This window comes from Aspergillus homomorphus, assembly GCF_003184865.1.
Source record: "Aspergillus homomorphus CBS 101889 unplaced genomic scaffold BO97scaffold_5, whole genome shotgun sequence".
NCBI lineage: Eukaryota > Fungi > Ascomycota > Eurotiomycetes > Eurotiales > Aspergillaceae > Aspergillus > Aspergillus homomorphus.
The window spans coordinates 1023618-1040595 of NW_020291891.1; the positions used below are offsets into that span (position 1 = coordinate 1023618).

The 16978-nt window shown below is 49.7% G+C and overlaps 7 protein-coding genes across 7 annotated transcripts; 5 read left to right on the forward strand and 2 right to left on the reverse strand.

The window, feature by feature from the left end:
• Positions 1-86: 86 nt before the first annotated feature.
• BO97DRAFT_385062 (uncharacterized protein) lies at positions 87-1203 on the forward strand (the record flags this gene model as incomplete). Its single annotated transcript, XM_025693446.1, has 3 exons — positions 87-698; positions 787-829; positions 934-1203. The coding sequence occupies exons 1-3, from the start codon at positions 202-204 to the stop codon at positions 1201-1203; spliced, it is 810 nt and encodes a 269-aa protein (XP_025554808.1). The 5' UTR covers positions 87-201.
• A 261-nt stretch (positions 1204-1464) lies between these two features.
• BO97DRAFT_218881 (putative hexokinase) lies at positions 1465-3802 on the reverse strand. Its single transcript, XM_025690632.1, has one exon. The coding sequence runs from the start codon at positions 3445-3447 to the stop codon at positions 1798-1800; it is 1650 nt and encodes a 549-aa protein (XP_025554809.1). The 5' UTR covers positions 3448-3802; the 3' UTR covers positions 1465-1797.
• A 339-nt stretch (positions 3803-4141) lies between these two features.
• BO97DRAFT_411759 (uncharacterized protein) lies at positions 4142-4945 on the reverse strand (the record flags this gene model as incomplete). Its single annotated transcript, XM_025696191.1, has 4 exons — positions 4142-4226; positions 4275-4433; positions 4800-4892; positions 4926-4945. The coding sequence occupies 4 exons, from the start codon at positions 4943-4945 to the stop codon at positions 4142-4144; spliced, it is 357 nt and encodes a 118-aa protein (XP_025554810.1).
• A 476-nt stretch (positions 4946-5421) lies between these two features.
• Positions 5422-6150, forward strand: BO97DRAFT_219131 (uncharacterized protein). The gene is made up of 2 exons (XM_025690634.1): positions 5422-5445; positions 5515-6150. Exon 2 carries the CDS (start codon positions 5595-5597, stop codon positions 6087-6089), a length of 495 nt encoding a protein of 164 aa, XP_025554811.1. The 5' UTR covers positions 5422-5445; positions 5515-5594; the 3' UTR covers positions 6090-6150.
• A 2345-nt stretch (positions 6151-8495) lies between these two features.
• On the forward strand, positions 8496-9856 carry BO97DRAFT_432194 (putative lipase; the record flags this gene model as incomplete). Its single annotated transcript, XM_025697521.1, has 4 exons — positions 8496-8571; positions 8605-9450; positions 9492-9712; positions 9761-9856. 4 exons carry the CDS (start codon positions 8496-8498, stop codon positions 9854-9856), a joined length of 1239 nt encoding a protein of 412 aa, XP_025554812.1.
• A 2914-nt stretch (positions 9857-12770) lies between these two features.
• Positions 12771-15105, forward strand: BO97DRAFT_403610 (uncharacterized protein). The gene is made up of 3 exons (XM_025694780.1): positions 12771-13107; positions 13161-13325; positions 13469-15105. Exons 1-3 carry the CDS (start codon positions 12838-12840, stop codon positions 15053-15055), a joined length of 2022 nt encoding a protein of 673 aa, XP_025554813.1. The 5' UTR covers positions 12771-12837; the 3' UTR covers positions 15056-15105.
• A 683-nt stretch (positions 15106-15788) lies between these two features.
• Positions 15789-16825, forward strand: ura6 (uridylate kinase ura6). The gene is made up of 2 exons (XM_025690635.1): positions 15789-15803; positions 15916-16825. The coding sequence occupies exon 2, from the start codon at positions 15991-15993 to the stop codon at positions 16627-16629; it is 639 nt and encodes a 212-aa protein (XP_025554814.1). The 5' UTR covers positions 15789-15803; positions 15916-15990; the 3' UTR covers positions 16630-16825.
• The last annotated feature ends 153 nt before the right edge of the window (positions 16826-16978 follow it).

A 16978-nucleotide genomic window follows, 5' to 3' on the forward strand; every position in this document is an offset into this window, starting at 1 on the left:
GGATTGAATGGAACTGCAGCCAAGCCGAGAGCGACACTAAGAAAGAGTCGGAGCACTTCGGCTCAACTCTATTCATTCAACTTGCAGCTACCCACGACAACAACAACAACAACAACAACGAAGATAGCAACTGCCTGTTTTCTCTCACTTCAAGCAGTTGAATCGCATACATTCTAAATCCCCTCTGCAATTATAAAAAACATGGACTACGACTCAGCCGATCTGACGTCGGTTTTGCGAACTCTCTCTGCGTTCTCCAACCAACAACTCCCCGCTCCATCTCTCAGCGATGACATAACGACCACCACCAATTCTCAAGTACATAGTCCGAATGATCCGCAAGACAGTGATTCATACGAGCCATCAGACATCTTACCTTCAATGCCCCTGACTCGCCAACAGCCACCGCAACAGCAGCCGAAATCTCTAAACCCCCAGACTCCCACTTACGCTCCCCTCCCACGGTCCCAAACGCCCCAAAATGGGACGACAGGCGACTCGACATCCATAACAACCTGGAACACAGCCCTTCGCCATGTCATGCGTACAGTTGCGCAAAATGAGAACCTTCAAGGCCGCATTCGATGGTTAATCCGCCGTCAGCACGATCATGAGAAGCAATGGTGGCAGGGCAGGGAAGCTTTGGTAGAAAAGCAACAAGCACGAGTGGACAAAAAGAAGGAGCTCGATGCTGTGCTGTGAGTTCAGTCTGAAGGCCACTACATTTTCTTGATTCTTCCCCCCTTCCCCGGGGGAACCGATTATCTCTGACTTTTTATGACTTAGACGCTCGGTTGGTGCACCAGTCGACGATACCAAACAGATTTCGGTACGTACTGCGCTGGTGCTGCTGTCCTGAAGATTAAGAAGATGGACAAGTTCGCGGATGCGCGAGCAAATGGCTAACCGGCTCTTGTGGTATTCGACTAATAGACGGCCGAGGAAGATCAAGCCGAACTTGCTAACTACGATACAAAAGTGTATAAAGCTTCGAGACAGATGGCCGATGCTATGATTGCGGAGCTGCGAGGATTGGGGATTCCTTTCTTCAGTATTAGGAAAGATCTGGTTCTGGGTGCTGATGCCAGGTCCGTGATAGTGAATCCGTTTGGCCAGAAAGAGACATTCATTACCAAGCAGGATTTGTCGCAGCTTCAACGACGGATGCTGGAACTGTTACTGGATCTTTGTGGGGAGCAGTAATCAATCTGCCCCACCCCACAACCGATAGGATATTGTAATCTGTGTCCTTCTGTCACTGATCTTGCGGTTTGTTGTAGTCGCTTGTTCGTATAAAGACGTGAATGCTGAATCATTGGGCATCATCGGTAAATTTGCAAAGAGTGGCAAGCCATGCTGGTATAAATCTTCGAGAGCCTCGTGAGGAGCGATACAAGTTCATGTACCACTCATTATGATTATGTACATCAGAGTGTATCAAAACAATCCTAAACCGTCTATCCCGTTCGCCATTCGGAATATGAAATGCCGCGCATGATTATTGATCCCGTATATGCAATGGAAACGAACCCCATAGTAAAGTACAACCCAAATGACGGCACGGGCAATGAACCATCCGAAGTAGAGTAGTAGGGAATGAAACAATTGACCTCCAACTGCCCGCAAATTGAAATGCAACAAAGACGACCATCACCGAACAGAAAATATCTAGAATGCAAAGAACCTAGAATGTAAAAAGTCTTGGCGTGCAAGACTGCTGATCGTCTGGATGGACTGAGAAATCCGAATTGCGCACCACAAGCACTATCGTTCGTCAGGCCAAATCTACCTCTGATTCTACTCAGGCTTCTTTTGCGCAACAGCCACGGCTACAGCAACTGCGGCTCCAGCTATAGCACTTTCCGGAGCAGGATCAAGGCGAATGTAGGGTCTTGCTGCCAAGTCGGATGACGGCTGCAACGAGTTGGTCTCTTTCACAAGCTGGTTCAGATAGCCTTGACAACGGTCCCTGAATCCAGGATATTTGTTGATGACGCTGCCATCGCAAGCGATCGACAGACTAAGGGGGCTACCTTCACTTTCGACCACTGTCACCTCCTGCGTCTCCTTGATCGATGCGGTGGCCGGGGTGGTGAGTTCGGGATACTCCGCCTCATTGCGCAAGCACCACATGCTGTGGATTGCCGTCGCCAGATACCCTGCGGCTCGATTCGAGACAGCCTGGCAGATGCGTTGAAGAAAATGCAAGTCCTCCACCGACGGAGGTGTGGCGAAGGTATGCTCTTTTTGCAGGAGGGCTGCCGACGGGGCCAAGCTAGTTGATGTATCAGCTTCTAGGTAAGCAACAATACTGGTATCGAAGGAGTAAGCGTCGCGCATCGAGTGAGGAAGATTGCCGCCGAACAGCTGCGCCGTCTCCACCGCTTCGATGATAATGAGACGGATGATTTCACCCAGATAACGACCGGTGATCATGTACTCTAGAGGCTGGTAATCGGGCCGAAGATGGGTGCGGTTAAGGATCTCGTCCCATCTCGACATAGGTAAAATCCCACCGCCAAACATGCTCATTTCGCTGTTGATGATAACGGACTTTGCGTAGTCGAACCAACCCGGAGGTCTGATGCCAAATTTCGTCAATCCGATTTGGTGCACAGGAAAATGGATCGCAACATTGGTCCCGGTACCCAGAATGAGGGACATACGAGTTGAGGGATCGAGATACGCGTGAGATAGAAGCGTTGCAGAACTGTCGTTCACAATGGCATCCACTTCAACGTTTAGGCCGCGGGACCTGCAGGACTGGACAATTAAATTGCCGAGCTCTTGCCCAACGGTGCCATTAGAACAATGAAACCCCTTGCCCATATGTATCACCAAACCGCTGCTTATTGATGTTTGTTCAATGGGGAACGACCAGGACAAACCCATAGAAAGTGGAGCATCCCCACGGCCATAATTCGTGCCTACTTCTTGTAACATGAAGTCGATCTTTTTCGCCATCCAGTCGAAGAAGCGCGTACCCTCCAACAGCTTGACATCATTGTCAATTGTAGAGGACGACACGTGAAGGATACGCAAGTCCCCATGACCGCGCAGCTCCACCAAGGCTACGCGAAGCGTGGAGCCACCCACATCCAGCGCCAAGTACGTTCCCTTCTCCAACCCTGAAGGTAGCGCATGGGTATAGGATGGCAGCATGCATACGGGACTGGCTTGAAGACAGGACTTGAATTGGGCGCGAATCTTGTCTGACATTGTGGTCATGTTTTGCACGGACAAAGGCGCCGTCAGTAGACGGTTAACCTCATCCGCAAAGTCATCCAGCGTTCGTCGTCCCCAATATGCCCCCTGAAAGGCTTTCCGACGTTTACGGGATGAGTCCCGGAAGAGAGACGGAAATAGAAGCATTGCTTCCAGGGCAGCAACAATGTTGGTGAAGAGTTCTTGCATTCTATGCAGGACCTTGACTAGGGGAGCTGGCATGGCGCAGGAATCGACGCTTCTCCCTCAAAAGTCCGGACAGCAGCAGCAACGGGTGACTTTTCAAATCGAGGTTGGCGGGGATGAAAAGAGTGGTGGTCAACTTCGGCAGGTCCTCATATAGCGCAGTGGCCAGCAAGAACAGACAGTCGTGAGTACGGGTGAGGACCACTTAAGTAGACGATAAACAAGAGGGCGAAGTAGACTTGTAGGGATCAATAAGTTAAGAACTTCCAAGGCTCTCTCATACAATGGCGCAAATTAGGAGTATAAGAGAGGGTAACACCGCTACAGCAGCACAGATCCTTGCACAGGCTGCAGTGGAGACGGTCTGCGGATCAACAAGCGGACTAATCGGTGGGAGATGATGAATGCTGTAGTGATGATTCAGAGATAAAGAAAAGAGACCACGGTCGAGCGGGATACCTGGATACCGCCCTTGGAGGGGAAAACCAGAGAGAAGAAAATAGATGCGTATCTATGTTACTTGGCCCCTCCTCCCACGGTGACTGGAGGGAACGGGTCAAAGTCAAACAAGATGCAGGGGTGGAAAGAGCTGGTTAGTGGTGAATAATTAATGTGAATGCTTTGGAGAAGAGGAGCGAACGAGGGGAATGGATAAGATTGCTGATGTTGTATTGAGAGGGAGGGTTGAGAGAAAGGAGGTGGTAGCTGCTGCTTGGTGGAGTCGTGGTATCTAGTTTGAAAGTAGATGAGGGTAATAGTGGGTGGAGAGGCGAAGGTGGATGTCGTTGTAAGTGTAATTGTAATTGTAGTTGTAGCTGTAGTTGTATGTGTAGTAGTAGTAGTAGTAGTAGTAGTAGTAGTACTAATAGTAGTAGTAGTGGTAGTAGTAGTAGTGGTGGTAGTAGTAGTAGTAGTGGTAGTAGTAGTGGTAGTGGTAGTAGTAGTGGTAGTAGTAGTGGTAGTAGTAGCCGTAGTTGTAGTAGTAATAGTAGTAGTAGGTGTTGTAAGCCCGATTGATTATTCTTAGTGGCAGCAGTCAAGGTGTGTGTGGTTCCGCGGTGGTAATCCGAGTCGTACCGGCACTTCAAGTCGAGGCAAGTAAGTCAAGGTATGTATGAATAACGCGTGGTTTCATTCCTCAGGTACATAATTCCGAGACAGGATGGGGAAGGAGGGAGGGAGGGAGGGGAAGGGGGAGAAACACACAGCGAGGGAGGGGGGGGGACTAGGATCGCGACGTATTTATTTATCTATCAGGGGCAAAGATAGAAATAAGTAACTCTAGGGGGAGGAGGAGAGGAGGAGGAGGAGGAGTGGTAAAGCGGCTCCTCCCAGGTTCAAGTGTGAAAAGATACCTAGTATTTGATCAGCTTTGCTTGTTTGCGTACATTGGGTGGAAAGTGGAAACACAGAAGGAATGGAAGTGCAAGTTAGTGAAGAGACCAGTGACTGACTGGACTTGCTTGGTGCAGGTATGGTGCCTGGTTCAGTGCAGTGTTTTGTATTGTACTTACCGGCTTCCCAAGTTATCCATGAATAATTCCTCAACTTCTCGAGTTTACTGGTGGAGACATTTGATTGCTACCTTACCCTTACAATTAACTCACCGAAAGATTAAGGTAGTATATCATTAGTCTCACCATGATCATCTTTGCTTAGCTTATATCCTTATCAGCTAAGGGCTTCTCAAAGTAAATGTGCATTTTCGTACAACTACTGTCTCAAGAGTGGCAAGGGTGGACTTCGGGGTTATGCTCTTTGAACAGCATACAGCCATTCTTAATGCTACAAAGGGAGCAAGAGATCTCAAGTACTATTGAGCATCAACCTTTTGCCAAGTATGGTACAAATAATAGAATACCTGAGCTTTCCAGCATATATATCTATTGCATTGTCACAATATAATTACTGTGCGAGCAGGCCTTTGCGCCCTCAGGGTGTGGATAAGTGGGAACAGATGGCGCAATAGAAGTCGATCCATCAACAGAGTTGCATTGATTGCTGGTTATAATACTGTTTCAAATCTGTTTTGGTATGCCCAATACCAACCTATTCTTTCTCTGTTGGGGCGATAGTGATCGATTGACAGTGATGATGACACACGATCTTGCCCTCCACATTCTCACATTCTCTGGTGGATTCTCGATGGTGGCTCTTTGCATTGCCGGATATTGGAGGTCACGATGGATAGCTATGATACTTTCTTACTCTTTTTCTTTTTTTTTCCCCTTCCCCCTGCCCCACGACCATTCCGGCAGGCCGAATTCCCTTGGCCCGATCATGGTGATGATGTTGATGATAATGTCGAATTCATGGGAAGTTGTCCTTTTTTTCTTCAATTCTTACTTCTTTTCCTTGCCTTCCAATTCTTCTTGTCTTGCCCCTCAGCAGGATCAGAGTGGTATGTGACACATCTGGTGGGTGCAACGGTGGTAGTCGGCCTAATCATTGTGGGCGGGAAGTGTTACACTGAGAGTTACACTGGTTTTTCCCCGAGTAATCTCCATTTTCATCGCCTTCCTTCCAATCATCGCCATCATCGCCTGACATCTTACATAACAGGCCCGTTTCCTCTCCTCTCTCCCTCTCTATGCATTGCATCAATTTTCACATCATCCTCGCATCTCATATCCCCTCCCCCTCATACAGCTCTACTTCCTTCTCTTAAATTTATCTAGCCATCGCAATTCCTCCCATAATAAAAAGACTCCCCCTTCTTGGTTCCACTTCCCTTGCTCCTGCATTCCCGGATGCCCTGCCAAGATACCGAGACACGTACTGCGAAGGGTTGAACCCTCGTTAGTCTCGTGCTAGGAGTCTAGGACAGTATCCATCGTTTATGTTTAGTCCTGTCAGATGGGCTCTGGATGAATCGAATGCAGCTAACACGTAGCTAATCGTGCCTTGGTCGGGGGATAGGGTCCCAGCCATCCACCTGGTCAACTTAGTAAGGGCGGAAGACATCGGTTCACCCTCATCCCGGTTTCGGGTGCCTGTCGCCAGTGTCCGATGCTATTCCAGTATGTCGTAGGCCAGACCGGTCACATTTAGCACTACTCAATCTAGGCAGCTTCCTCGCTGCAATCAATCATCAGGCTGGGAATTCTGCAGTCTCTGACAACATCAGGCACCTCAGGCCATGGCAATGTACCCGTGCCGATACGTTGGCTTCATCGTAGTATGGCCAGACAATCGATGGGGATAACATTTCAACAACTGATGAGCTGTCACCTCAGGTGTTACCTCGTCAGTCATACACTCTCGTGCACCGCAGGGAACATAGCACAATCACAAGTTCATGTGGGGCAAGCAACCGTAACCATGTAGATTATGCACCCATCGTAGACCCATGAGAATGTAACGATAAAAGAAGCTGCCGGCGGCAGTGGCATCATTTGTCATTCGAACCCCAGCGAGGCTTTTTAATGTCTGGCGTCAAACAATAAGCCATTGTGATACTGTCGCATGTTCTGGTGCGACATCTGGTATAATTCAACGGAAGCATTCTAATTCATCATGGGTGTTGCATGCTACCTTTCTTTTTGGGCTAATTGCTTTAGGCGACGTACTCCGTACCCGCAATGCACCTCGCCTCTGACGGGTCGAGTGATCGTGCCTGGAGCCTTTTGGCAGAGGATGGCCGCGATGTCGTAGTCACTCGGTTTGTTTGTTTAGTACCGAGTAGTGCATTAAAGTATAGGACTACCCAATAGCTTGCGCACTGCCACACTCTGTACGCGTCGATTTTCAGAAATTCATGAAGATGACATTACAGTGAATCCAAATGGCGATGATGGTTCAATCGATAATGCCTGTCCAGCCACTTCATATTAAAGCAGAACCTTTTTCTATACTAGAGCAATGGAGCCATACCAGCATCATATTCATTGTGAATATCAAGGACACCACTCGACCTTATCTCATCTCCTACTGTTCCACCGCATGCCGAAGCGACTGATCAGAACCTAGATGGACAGAATAGTTGCGAACGGGATCGGAAGACCAGGATATATGAGAACTAAGTCGAGGACTTGATCAACTTCCCATAATAGAGTCCACAGCTCAGGTACCCAGGCGAGCAGCAATGTTCAATCAAAGTGCAGGGCTGGTGGTGGTATGCGGTGTCAGTAACTCTAGTCATCAGGGCCAAGCAGAAATCACTTTTGAGAAAGTCCCACGTACTTGAAGTATAGTACGTACATATCCAACTATTTCGACAGCACAACTAAGACTGTGGTTGCAATAGTAGCTAGTCTATGCCACTCGAATGGATACATTCATTCGAACATGCCCGTCGTCGTTCCGTGGCATATATGAATCCATGTATGTGTACTCTCAAGCCACTGCGCATCGAAGTCTTCAGCTCGTCATGATAAAAATATCCACGTTATCAATTATCGTTCTCATCTGCCTTTCCCCGTTCGAACACCATTTTCGGCGCCATACAAGCTTATCTGGAGTTCATCACGGCATATCATCCCAGTACATCGCGTTATGTCCTTTCCAAGTGAGGAGCGACAAACCATTTATGTAGCATGCACGGTCATTTGACCACCGCGGCTCTAAATTGGGTTCAGGTTGCTCAGGGGCCCGCGAGTCGGAGCGGATGATAAGTTAGCAGAGGAATCGTGGTAGGGCCACGGAAAACAAGCGCGCAATTTCGACGCTCTGTATGGCGGGTTCCGGCCGACTTCATGTCTATGTCTTGGATCATCATCCCCAAAGATTGAAGCTGGTCAACTAAATGAGTGGCCACGGTCGATTCATCAACGAACTGAGCCCTGGTTTGTCTTTGGCTTATCACCCCTGACACCCTCTCTGAGTCTACCCGCGGTCGATGACTGGCTCTTCGCACAATAACCTTTTAGGCTCTTTGTGGGCTCTTTTCCGAAGATGCTTTCCGGTATCGATTAAAGCTCTTGAGGTCAGTTGCATCGGCAAAGGAGGGGAGGAGGGATGTCTCATGCATGAATACATTTAGACCCCGTGGTTGCGTGAATGTTCCATCTGGTATCTTGCCTCATAAGGCATGCTGTATGTTCGTTTTGGGTCCCTGTGTGCAGGCAAATATCCTTGTATCCACCATGAAATCCTTTGGTTTCCTCCACACAAACTTCATTATTGGAGCATTTGCGAGCGTTGCTATCCCATGCCCTATAAGTTCGGCTAACTGCTCGCTGGTTTTTACTTTAGCACCGTCTTTGCTTTCGATTTTGAAGGCTGCTGCCGCTGAACCCAGGGTGAATGGCAAAGTTTCAGATACTGCCCATGCCATCCAATCAAGGCTTGCAGGGAAGATCTCTTATCAGTTCGCTGCGGATGGCTCACTGCCCCTGGTGTGGAGGAAGATCGAAAAGATATTCGCAAACGGCCAGCATTACACTTTAGTCGAACTCGCCTTGGAGCTTGTTGCTTCAGGACTCTTGTCACCAGGCATTCTTGCGGGGCTCAACCAGTATCAAATCTCTCAGTTGAACTCGTTTGGTAACATGAATCCGGTATTAGCAGATCAACCCATATATCCTAAGAAAGCTGCCGAGGATGTGCCATATAGGGTCGCGGAGGACGCCCTCCGAGCCGCTATAGTTATACCAGACGATCTGGCCCAGAGGAAAAGTGGAATCAAGCCTGTACTCCTCATTCCCGGCACGGCCGTTCCCGCCGGCCCAACGTTTCAGTACAAATTTGGAAAGCTACCAAAGGTCATACCCAAGGCAAGCATGGCCTGGGCCAATATACCTTCCTCCTCTTTGGGGGATGTCCAGGTCAACTCAGAATATATTGCGTACGCTATTAATCATATCTCAGCACTCTCGAAGAGTAATGTGACCATCATAGCCCATTTGGCATTCAAGTATTGGCCGTCCAGGCGTGAGGTGGTTGAGGACCTAGTTGCCATCAGTCCCGACTTCCACGGGACTATGGAAGCAACACTTGTTTACCCATTTTTCTCGAAAATCATCTGTGCCCCTGCCATTTGGCAGCAGGGGTGGCGCGCCGACTTCGTTAACACGTTGAGACGAGTTGGAGGGGATTGGCGTACGTGCCCACGACGACCATCTATTCCTCGTACGATGAAGTTGTGCAACCGATGAGTGGAAAGCAGGCTTCCGGGATTCTTCAAGGTTTCCCAATTGCGGACGTGTCCAACAACCATGTGCAGACCATCTGTCGGAAACGGCGCGGTGGCGGTGTTTACACTCAAGAGGGGCTCCTCTACAGTTCTCTGGCATGGGCACTTGTCGTCGATGCGTTCCAGCATGACGGCCCAGGAGACCCATCCCGACTCAATCTCACGATGGTGTGCGAGCAATGGCTCCCACCCCATCTAGGTTAAGATGATATCCAGGGCACGGAGGGAATGGTTTTGGTGGCTTTGGCTGAAGTCCTCGAGTATAAGCCGAAGATATCCCAGGAACCCAACATCATGGATTATGCCTTGTGAAAGCTGTGCACCCAGATGGTAGGTAGGGGGTACCAACTGATCTGTTATTGTGCGCGAGAATTAAGTCCTGTAAGGTTGATGTTAACAGCCAGGCCAATAGTCAATGTTTCATATCTATCCGCGATCCGTAGCAAGATCAAATTGGCGAGTCAAGGGGTACAAGTGGGCTTGAGAAGTTTACGGATTCGACTACTGACGCCGTGGGGATACCTAATGCAGTGGGACTCGACACAATGAGAAGTGTATTTTCAGCCTCGTCGTCATGTTGGTCTTCTTTGGGTGGTATCAGGAAGTATCCATGGATTTGTTTTGACGAGGGGCGGTGAAGTCCTCGTAGCCATGGCCTACGTTGATCTTGGTGTACCCAATGCGAGGACCTGCTGGAACTATCTGCTTAAGTCTGAAGCCTTAGTATCCTTCATTACTTTATCAGAAAAACGGTGATATCCAAACACTAAACAAGTGCAAAAGGAAGTACAAATAGAAGTGCAAACAGCTGGGATTACCCGTAAGTCATGACCGATAGCACGCAGTCATAACTCTTCCGGTCTCACAGCTTCAGATACGGATGGATGTGGGCTAAGCTCTGCAGGTCTTCCGCCTCAGTACTCACCAGTTCTGGATCAACCCGGCTCGCTGTATCTTGTCCTCCAACATCGACAAGTCAAGCATCACAATTTCCATCACCCAGAACATCCCCGGGTTTAACGTCTCTTCATTAAGACTCATTCGATGACGAATCAGAAGGGCGACAGAGATCTGATTATGCTACTTCTGGCGCTCTGCAAGACTCTCCTCAAGACCGACCCGGATCCTATCAGAAAGTGATATAGCAGACGAGATGTAGGCATCCAGTAATCCACAATGCAGACTTCCCGCCCCAAGATCGCTCCCAGTCTGGGTGCCCGAAGGAAACTGAAGTTCTCAGTGGCTCGGCTAACTTCTTCGGCATCTTGATCTCATTGCGCAGCGGACGAGTGTTATCTGCGTGCTTGTAGGTAAAGCTCGTATTTATTGGTCGTTACTCCATGCACTTCAAGACACACTTTGCGAAAATCCTCGACCTCCGAGAATTCAAAGACGGAAATATCGGCCAGCAGGCGCTTCTATCATACCACCAAGTCATTCCAGGCAATCCAGTCAATATCTTCGCGATTTTTGTGCCAGGGATGGACTAGTATTCGAAACGTTATCGTCACCTCGTCCTCGGAGAGAACCTTTCGGAAAGCAATCTCTGACCGGTCGCCTGTATGGGACGAGCAGACTCAAAAACCTAGCAAACATCAAATCTCATTGGATAAAGGTATGGTCCAGTTAAGTTGACCAAAAGGGAGAAATAATCTGGAAGAAACGTGATAGTACTCCATCGGAACCTCACTTTGGTGGCATAAGTCAAGAAATATCTTTGCTCTTTGATCCTGGTGTGCCGTCCTGATCGAGGTCTGGAGGTTTTATAAACTGCCTGGGTGAATCAAGTCAATCTCTCTCCTTCTTCTGCCGTTTGTACAGCAGACAATACTCGTCTGTTACCTTCGATCGACTGCACAGATAACAATGAACTCTGGGGTGGTGAAGGATCTGTAATCATATATCAGTAGTAGTCAAATGAATAGACTAGATCTACGCTTTCTACCTTTGAGACCGGTATGTTCGCTGATATCGTATAATTATCGAGGCATACTATGTCATTCGGAATGGTTGGTGCGCCATCTGGCGGTGCATCCTGCAAATCAGCCTCCCTCCACCACGCAATGGTGTTCTAATCTTGTAAGCTCATTGAAGTGTCAGAAGAGACGCAGACATTGTCATTATGAGATAGTAATCTTGTGAATGGGGGCAGTTCCATCATGAACGGATGGATGCATTTGAACAAGGATGTTATGGATCATGGATTCACTAATCACTATATAAATTAGTTACTAGAATAGGTATAGCTAACTAAGTTCGCCTGGCCGTTTTGCAGTGAGCAACGGCCACACTGGCTCTGGAGGGGATGCCATGCATGCATACTTGTGCCAAATCCGTTCTTATAAGTAGATTAAACCTCCGTCAAATCCGGAGCACCAGACAACAATCGGGATGTACGACTTGAAAGCGAGGTTTTTCTGATCCGAACCGCGGGTCAGCCCCAAACCCGTTCCCTTCTTCATGCTTGGTAACGAGTTCTCAGGAAACAGATTTTGCTAAACAATTTCGCCAAGCTCCTGGAATGTCGCCAATTGACAGCACGACAGCAGGACAGACGTCTTTGGTCTAGATTGCTCCAAGTGAAATGACCAACGTTCGAGATCCGATCCTACCGAAAATGAGGGGAAAGGGGGGAGAGTGGGGGGAAACAAAAAGAGGCTTTTCACTACTCCTGCAAATCAAGTACCTCCAACATAATGCAACCTCCCCCAATAGAAGCGGGGCCCCAGGCGCGCGTACACACTGGCATATATATAATTCATAACAAGTGCTCATCATTTAGACGAGAACAGGAGCAAAATGGTTGCGAGCATACTCATTGCGTGTGCCTGTTTGTACTGAGTACAAGTATGACGAACGGACCATGGAAGTGTTTCCAGTTCCAAGCATCTATTGTTTCCACACTGTCCACGAATCTGGAGGAATCGTGGGCCTCAGCTCCACCTTCCGAAACGCCGCCAAGAGTGTCCGCCTCGCCTGATCGTCAGCGTCCATCTCAGCCATTACGTTGTCACTGGCCGTTCCTGGCAAGGTTGATGGTGTGTCCTTCGGACTTTGCGGAGTCTTAGCCTATCGCAATGAGCGTTGGCCTCGACCACATCCCGTTTCGCTTTCTAAAGTGGTTCTTTTGCAGACGCCAGCTGACGGAAACACTGCACGACTACAGCTGGTCTGGCTGGTTTGGCTGTAGCTAACTCAACCTCCAAACATGGGACTCCGCCCCCCCCCCCCCTGCCTGGGCAGATCTCCCGATTATCACTCTGGTCCGATTGGGGTTTTGTCTTTGGGGTTGAATGACGACCAAAGCCATTGATCTGACCTTTTCTCTCCTTCTGGCGGCTACTCTTTCATTTTCCTTTCTCTTGTTTATTCTGGCCTCTCATTTCATTCTGTTGTCCATTGCTTTGTGTTCATCTCGTCGCTTGCATGTCACCTGTGGAGGGGATCAATCCTCTCCTAGCCACTCGTTCAACATGTTGTTATTCTGGGTCTTGTCGTTATTGGCCTTTCAAGGCGTACTGGCAAAGGCCGAATCCGATAGTGATTTGATGTCCTTTATCACGGTAGGCCAAAAAAGAACAACACCGATGATCATCTATCACTAATGATTGAGCAGCTGCCGGAAGTCAGGGCCCTGAGATTCGATATTGCCTACTACGATCGCGCGGCTGTCAGCCCGGGGTATTGGTTCGTTGCGCCGTATGGCGTGATTGACCCAGAAGCACCCACGAAGCAATGGAAGCCTTGCCAAGTTGGGCCCTACATATATGATCCAGATGGTGTATGTACTGATTTTGTTTCTATCATCCCTTCGACCTTGGTACCGTGCTCTGTTGGCTCTCTATTCAGCGAGGAGCCGAGATGTTCAGTCAAAATAGCCTCGAACCTATAGAATGTTAAGCTTATCAAGTGTGGATCATTTAGGTTCTCGTCTGGGCCGGATCATGCATGTTCGACAATCGCAACATATTCGACTTCAAAGCCGTGAACAATATTAACAACGAGTCTCATCTTTCGTTTATCCTTCAGCATGGGTACGATTCCGGTGCCGCAGACAAAGGATATGGATACATCCTTAACCAGCATTATGAGCCAGAGAGTGTGGTTGCGGTGACAAACGACCTTGGGACGTTCAATATGCATGAATTCAACGTTCTCGATGGCGGAAAGACAGCGCTTGCTTGCGCCTACCGGAACGAATACGTGGATCTAGGAGATCTCGGTCGACCGAACGAATATGGATGGATAGTTACTGGGGGGCTCGTTGAGCTAGACATCGGGACAGGCGAGGTCCTGTTTGAGTGGAACTCACTGGGCTACATCCCTATCCATGAGTCGGTGAAGGTGAATGCCGACTGGGCGGCATCCAATGAGCCTGGCTGGGACTACGTGCATGTCAACGCGGCGGACAAAAACGCGGCTGGGGATTACCTGTTGTCTGCCCGGTTTACGAGCACGATTTACTTAATCTCCGGAGAAGATGGACGCATTATCTGGCGCTTGGGAGGCAAATATTCGGATTTCGTCCAAGATTTCACTTTCTCCAAGCAACACCATGCGCGGTTCGTGGAATCTAACGCCACGCACACGACCATCTCTTTCCTGAATAACGCGTCCGATGAGGCCGAAAATGAGGAGACCGTTTCGGCCGCGATGTTCGTGCAGGTTGATACGACGACCATGACGGCCCGCCTCGTTGATCGGTACGACCGGCCGGATGGCGACCTGACCCGGCTGCGGGGCAGCGTTCAGAGGTTGCCCAATGGTAATGTCTTCGTAGGCTGGAGCGAGCGAGGATACCAGAGCGAGCATAGCCCCGACGGAAAGGTACTGATGCAGGCCCATTTTGCGTCCACGCGCTTCTCCTCTTACCGGTCGTACAAGTTCCCCTTTGAGGGTCGACCAAGCCAACCGCCGGACGTGGTGGCGTCAGTGTATGGAACAGACGAGACGGATATGACAACCATCTTCCACGTCAGCTGGAACGGTGCAACAGATATCGCGTACTGGAACTTCTATGCGCGTGTTGATCCCCACGGCCTCCCGGTGCTGATTGGCAACACCACCAAGTTTGAGTTCGAAACCATGTATATCGCCGAGGGCTACCTGGACTGGGTATCGGTGGAGGCGGTCGACGTGGCTGGCAACGTTCTGGGTACGTCCGAAATTCACCGGACGGACACGCCACCAAATTGGCGTTTGGCCGGATTACAGGGCGATGCGAAGCCCACGCCGGACGATCCAGCCATTCTATATGGAAAGCAAAAGGTGCCAGAGGCGGATGTGGAAGAGGTGGACGAGGCGTATGAAAAGGCGCAGGAGGAGGCCAAGGCCGTTGACAAGGCCTACGAGATCATTCACGGGGTGGGTGGCCTATTGATCGTTATTCTGGTGGTGGGCTCCGTAGGTGGGCTCCTGGTGGGCATTTACTGGGTGCTTAACCAGCGTCATGTGCGAGCATACTATGAGGTTCCGATGGAGGAAAGTCAACGTTTGACAGAATCGCATTGATCCACATTGCCCGAGGGAAGTTGCATTTGTGCGATTGATATATCTATGGGTGTTTTTATGTTTAAATTGTTTGTTTTGGGGGGGGGGGGGGGGGTAAAGTAAAGCGAGGGTTTGATGTAGACTACTGTATTGTACATACCATTTACATATTTATTATATATTATAAACTGATATACCCACAATGTTCTACTATAACTATACTTACTTCATTGAATTCTGTTCGAATTGGCGCTAATCCACAAACAGCAACAGTCTGCAACAGCTGAGCCTGGCTCACTCAGGCTGGCTGGCACAGCACCTGCAACCAACCCATTTTTTTTTACCGTCAACTCCCAATCGATTGGCATTACAATCAACCTCCGCCTTTTCTCTCTTCAACATACTCCTCATCATCTGAAACCCCATGTTGGCCTCAATTCGCACTGTTCTTCGCCCACTGCGTGTCTCTTCCGCTCGTGCTGCGCCCGGATCTGCTTATCGGGTGCTTCTCCAGCAGCATCCCCAGTACCGCCCCTATTCCGGCCCCTCTTCTTCTTCTTCTTCTTCTTCTTCTTCTCCTTCTCATCCCTCCTCATCTTCTTCCCCTTCTTCTTCCCCTCATTCTCGCCCTCAATCTACTCAATACAGTCGCTCTCAATTTAAAGTCCTTCCGTTCGTCATCATTATAGGCCTCGGATCCGGTTCCTTTATTCTACTCTCGAAATCCCGAACAGGAGTGCACAAACCCAAGCCATCCGAGACCGCTTAAGTGAGTGTTACTGTATGTACAGTACTCCTCCAATTCTCCAATCTACCCCTCCTTCCCACTTCAACCTCCCCTCCCCACCAAACTAATATTCTCTCTCTTCCTGAACTATCAGAAACCAAATCGAACGCGCTTTTCCCCCTGGCTTCCTCCATCTCCGACTGTTTTCTCTCCTGAAAACATCCTCAAGATGTCCACCCCGCGGTTTTCCCCCACCACTATAACTGTCGTCTTCGTTCTGGGCGGGCCCGGCAGCGGTAAAGGCACGCAGTCGGCCAACCTTGTCCGCGACTACGGCTTCACCCACCTGTCCGCCGGGGACCTGCTCCGCGCTGAGCAAGTCCGCGAGGGCAGCCACGCCGGCGACCTCATCCGCACCTACATCCGCGAAGGCAAGATCGTGCCCATGGAGATCACCGTCAAGCTGCTCTCCGACGCCATGGCCGAGACCCTGACCGCCGGCACCAACCCGGCCGCCGCCGCCGGCAGCAAGCCGCGCTTCCTGGTCGACGGCTTCCCCCGCAAGCTCGACCAGGCTGTGTTCTTCGAAGACACTGTTTGCCCCTCCGAGATGACCCTCTTCCTTGACTGTCCAGAGGAGGTGATGGAGAGCCGCCTCCTCAAGCGCGGCGAGACCAGCGGCCGCGACGATGACAACGCGGAGAGCATCCGGAAGCGCTTCCGTACCTTTGTCGAGACGAGCATGCCCGTCGTCGAGGCCTTCGAGGCACAGGGCAAGGTCGTCTCTGTGAAAGCTACGGGTGATGTTGGGGAGGTTTATGAGCGCATTCGTGCGGGGCTTCGCGAGAAGGGCCTGAATCCTTTGTAGGTTCCTGGTTGGGGAAAGCACGAGCTGTGTGGGAGACGTCCCGGGGTCAGTGTCGAAGGATTGTTTAGGCGTGTGGTATGTGTGAGATCTTTTGCGTCAGCGTTCTGGAGTGCATATCTATATATATCGATATATACACTGTGTATATAGTGTTGGAGATTTGATCAATCTGGTTATAGATTTGTTGTTTGATTGACAGCCTGCCAGGAAATCGCTGTAACACCGCGCTCTTTTGATCTATGTATTACAATCTCGGAGTCCGAATTCCCACGAGGATTTAGCCTTTCCCTCCGCGAAGACGAGCATAAGCCGAAGGGAGGTGCATCTTGCCATCATCACAGGCAAAAGA

Coding starts and splice junctions, on each gene's coding strand:
- BO97DRAFT_219131 (XM_025690634.1), top strand. CDS start 5,595: ATGGATAGCTATGATACTTTCTTACTCTTTTTCTTTTTTTTTCCCCTT.
- BO97DRAFT_218881 (XM_025690632.1), bottom strand. CDS start 3,447: ATGCCAGCTCCCCTAGTCAAGGTCCTGCATAGAATGCAAGAACTCTTC.
- ura6 (XM_025690635.1), top strand. CDS start 15,991: ATGTCCACCCCGCGGTTTTCCCCCACCACTATAACTGTCGTCTTCGTT.
- BO97DRAFT_403610 (XM_025694780.1), top strand. CDS start 12,838: ATGACGACCAAAGCCATTGATCTGACCTTTTCTCTCCTTCTGGCGGCT. Junction 13,108..13,160: donor ATTTGATGTCCTTTATCACG/GTAGGCCAAAAA, acceptor ATGATTGAGCAG/CTGCCGGAAGTCAGGGCCCT. Junction 13,326..13,468: donor ACATATATGATCCAGATGGT/GTATGTACTGAT, acceptor TGGATCATTTAG/GTTCTCGTCTGGGCCGGATC.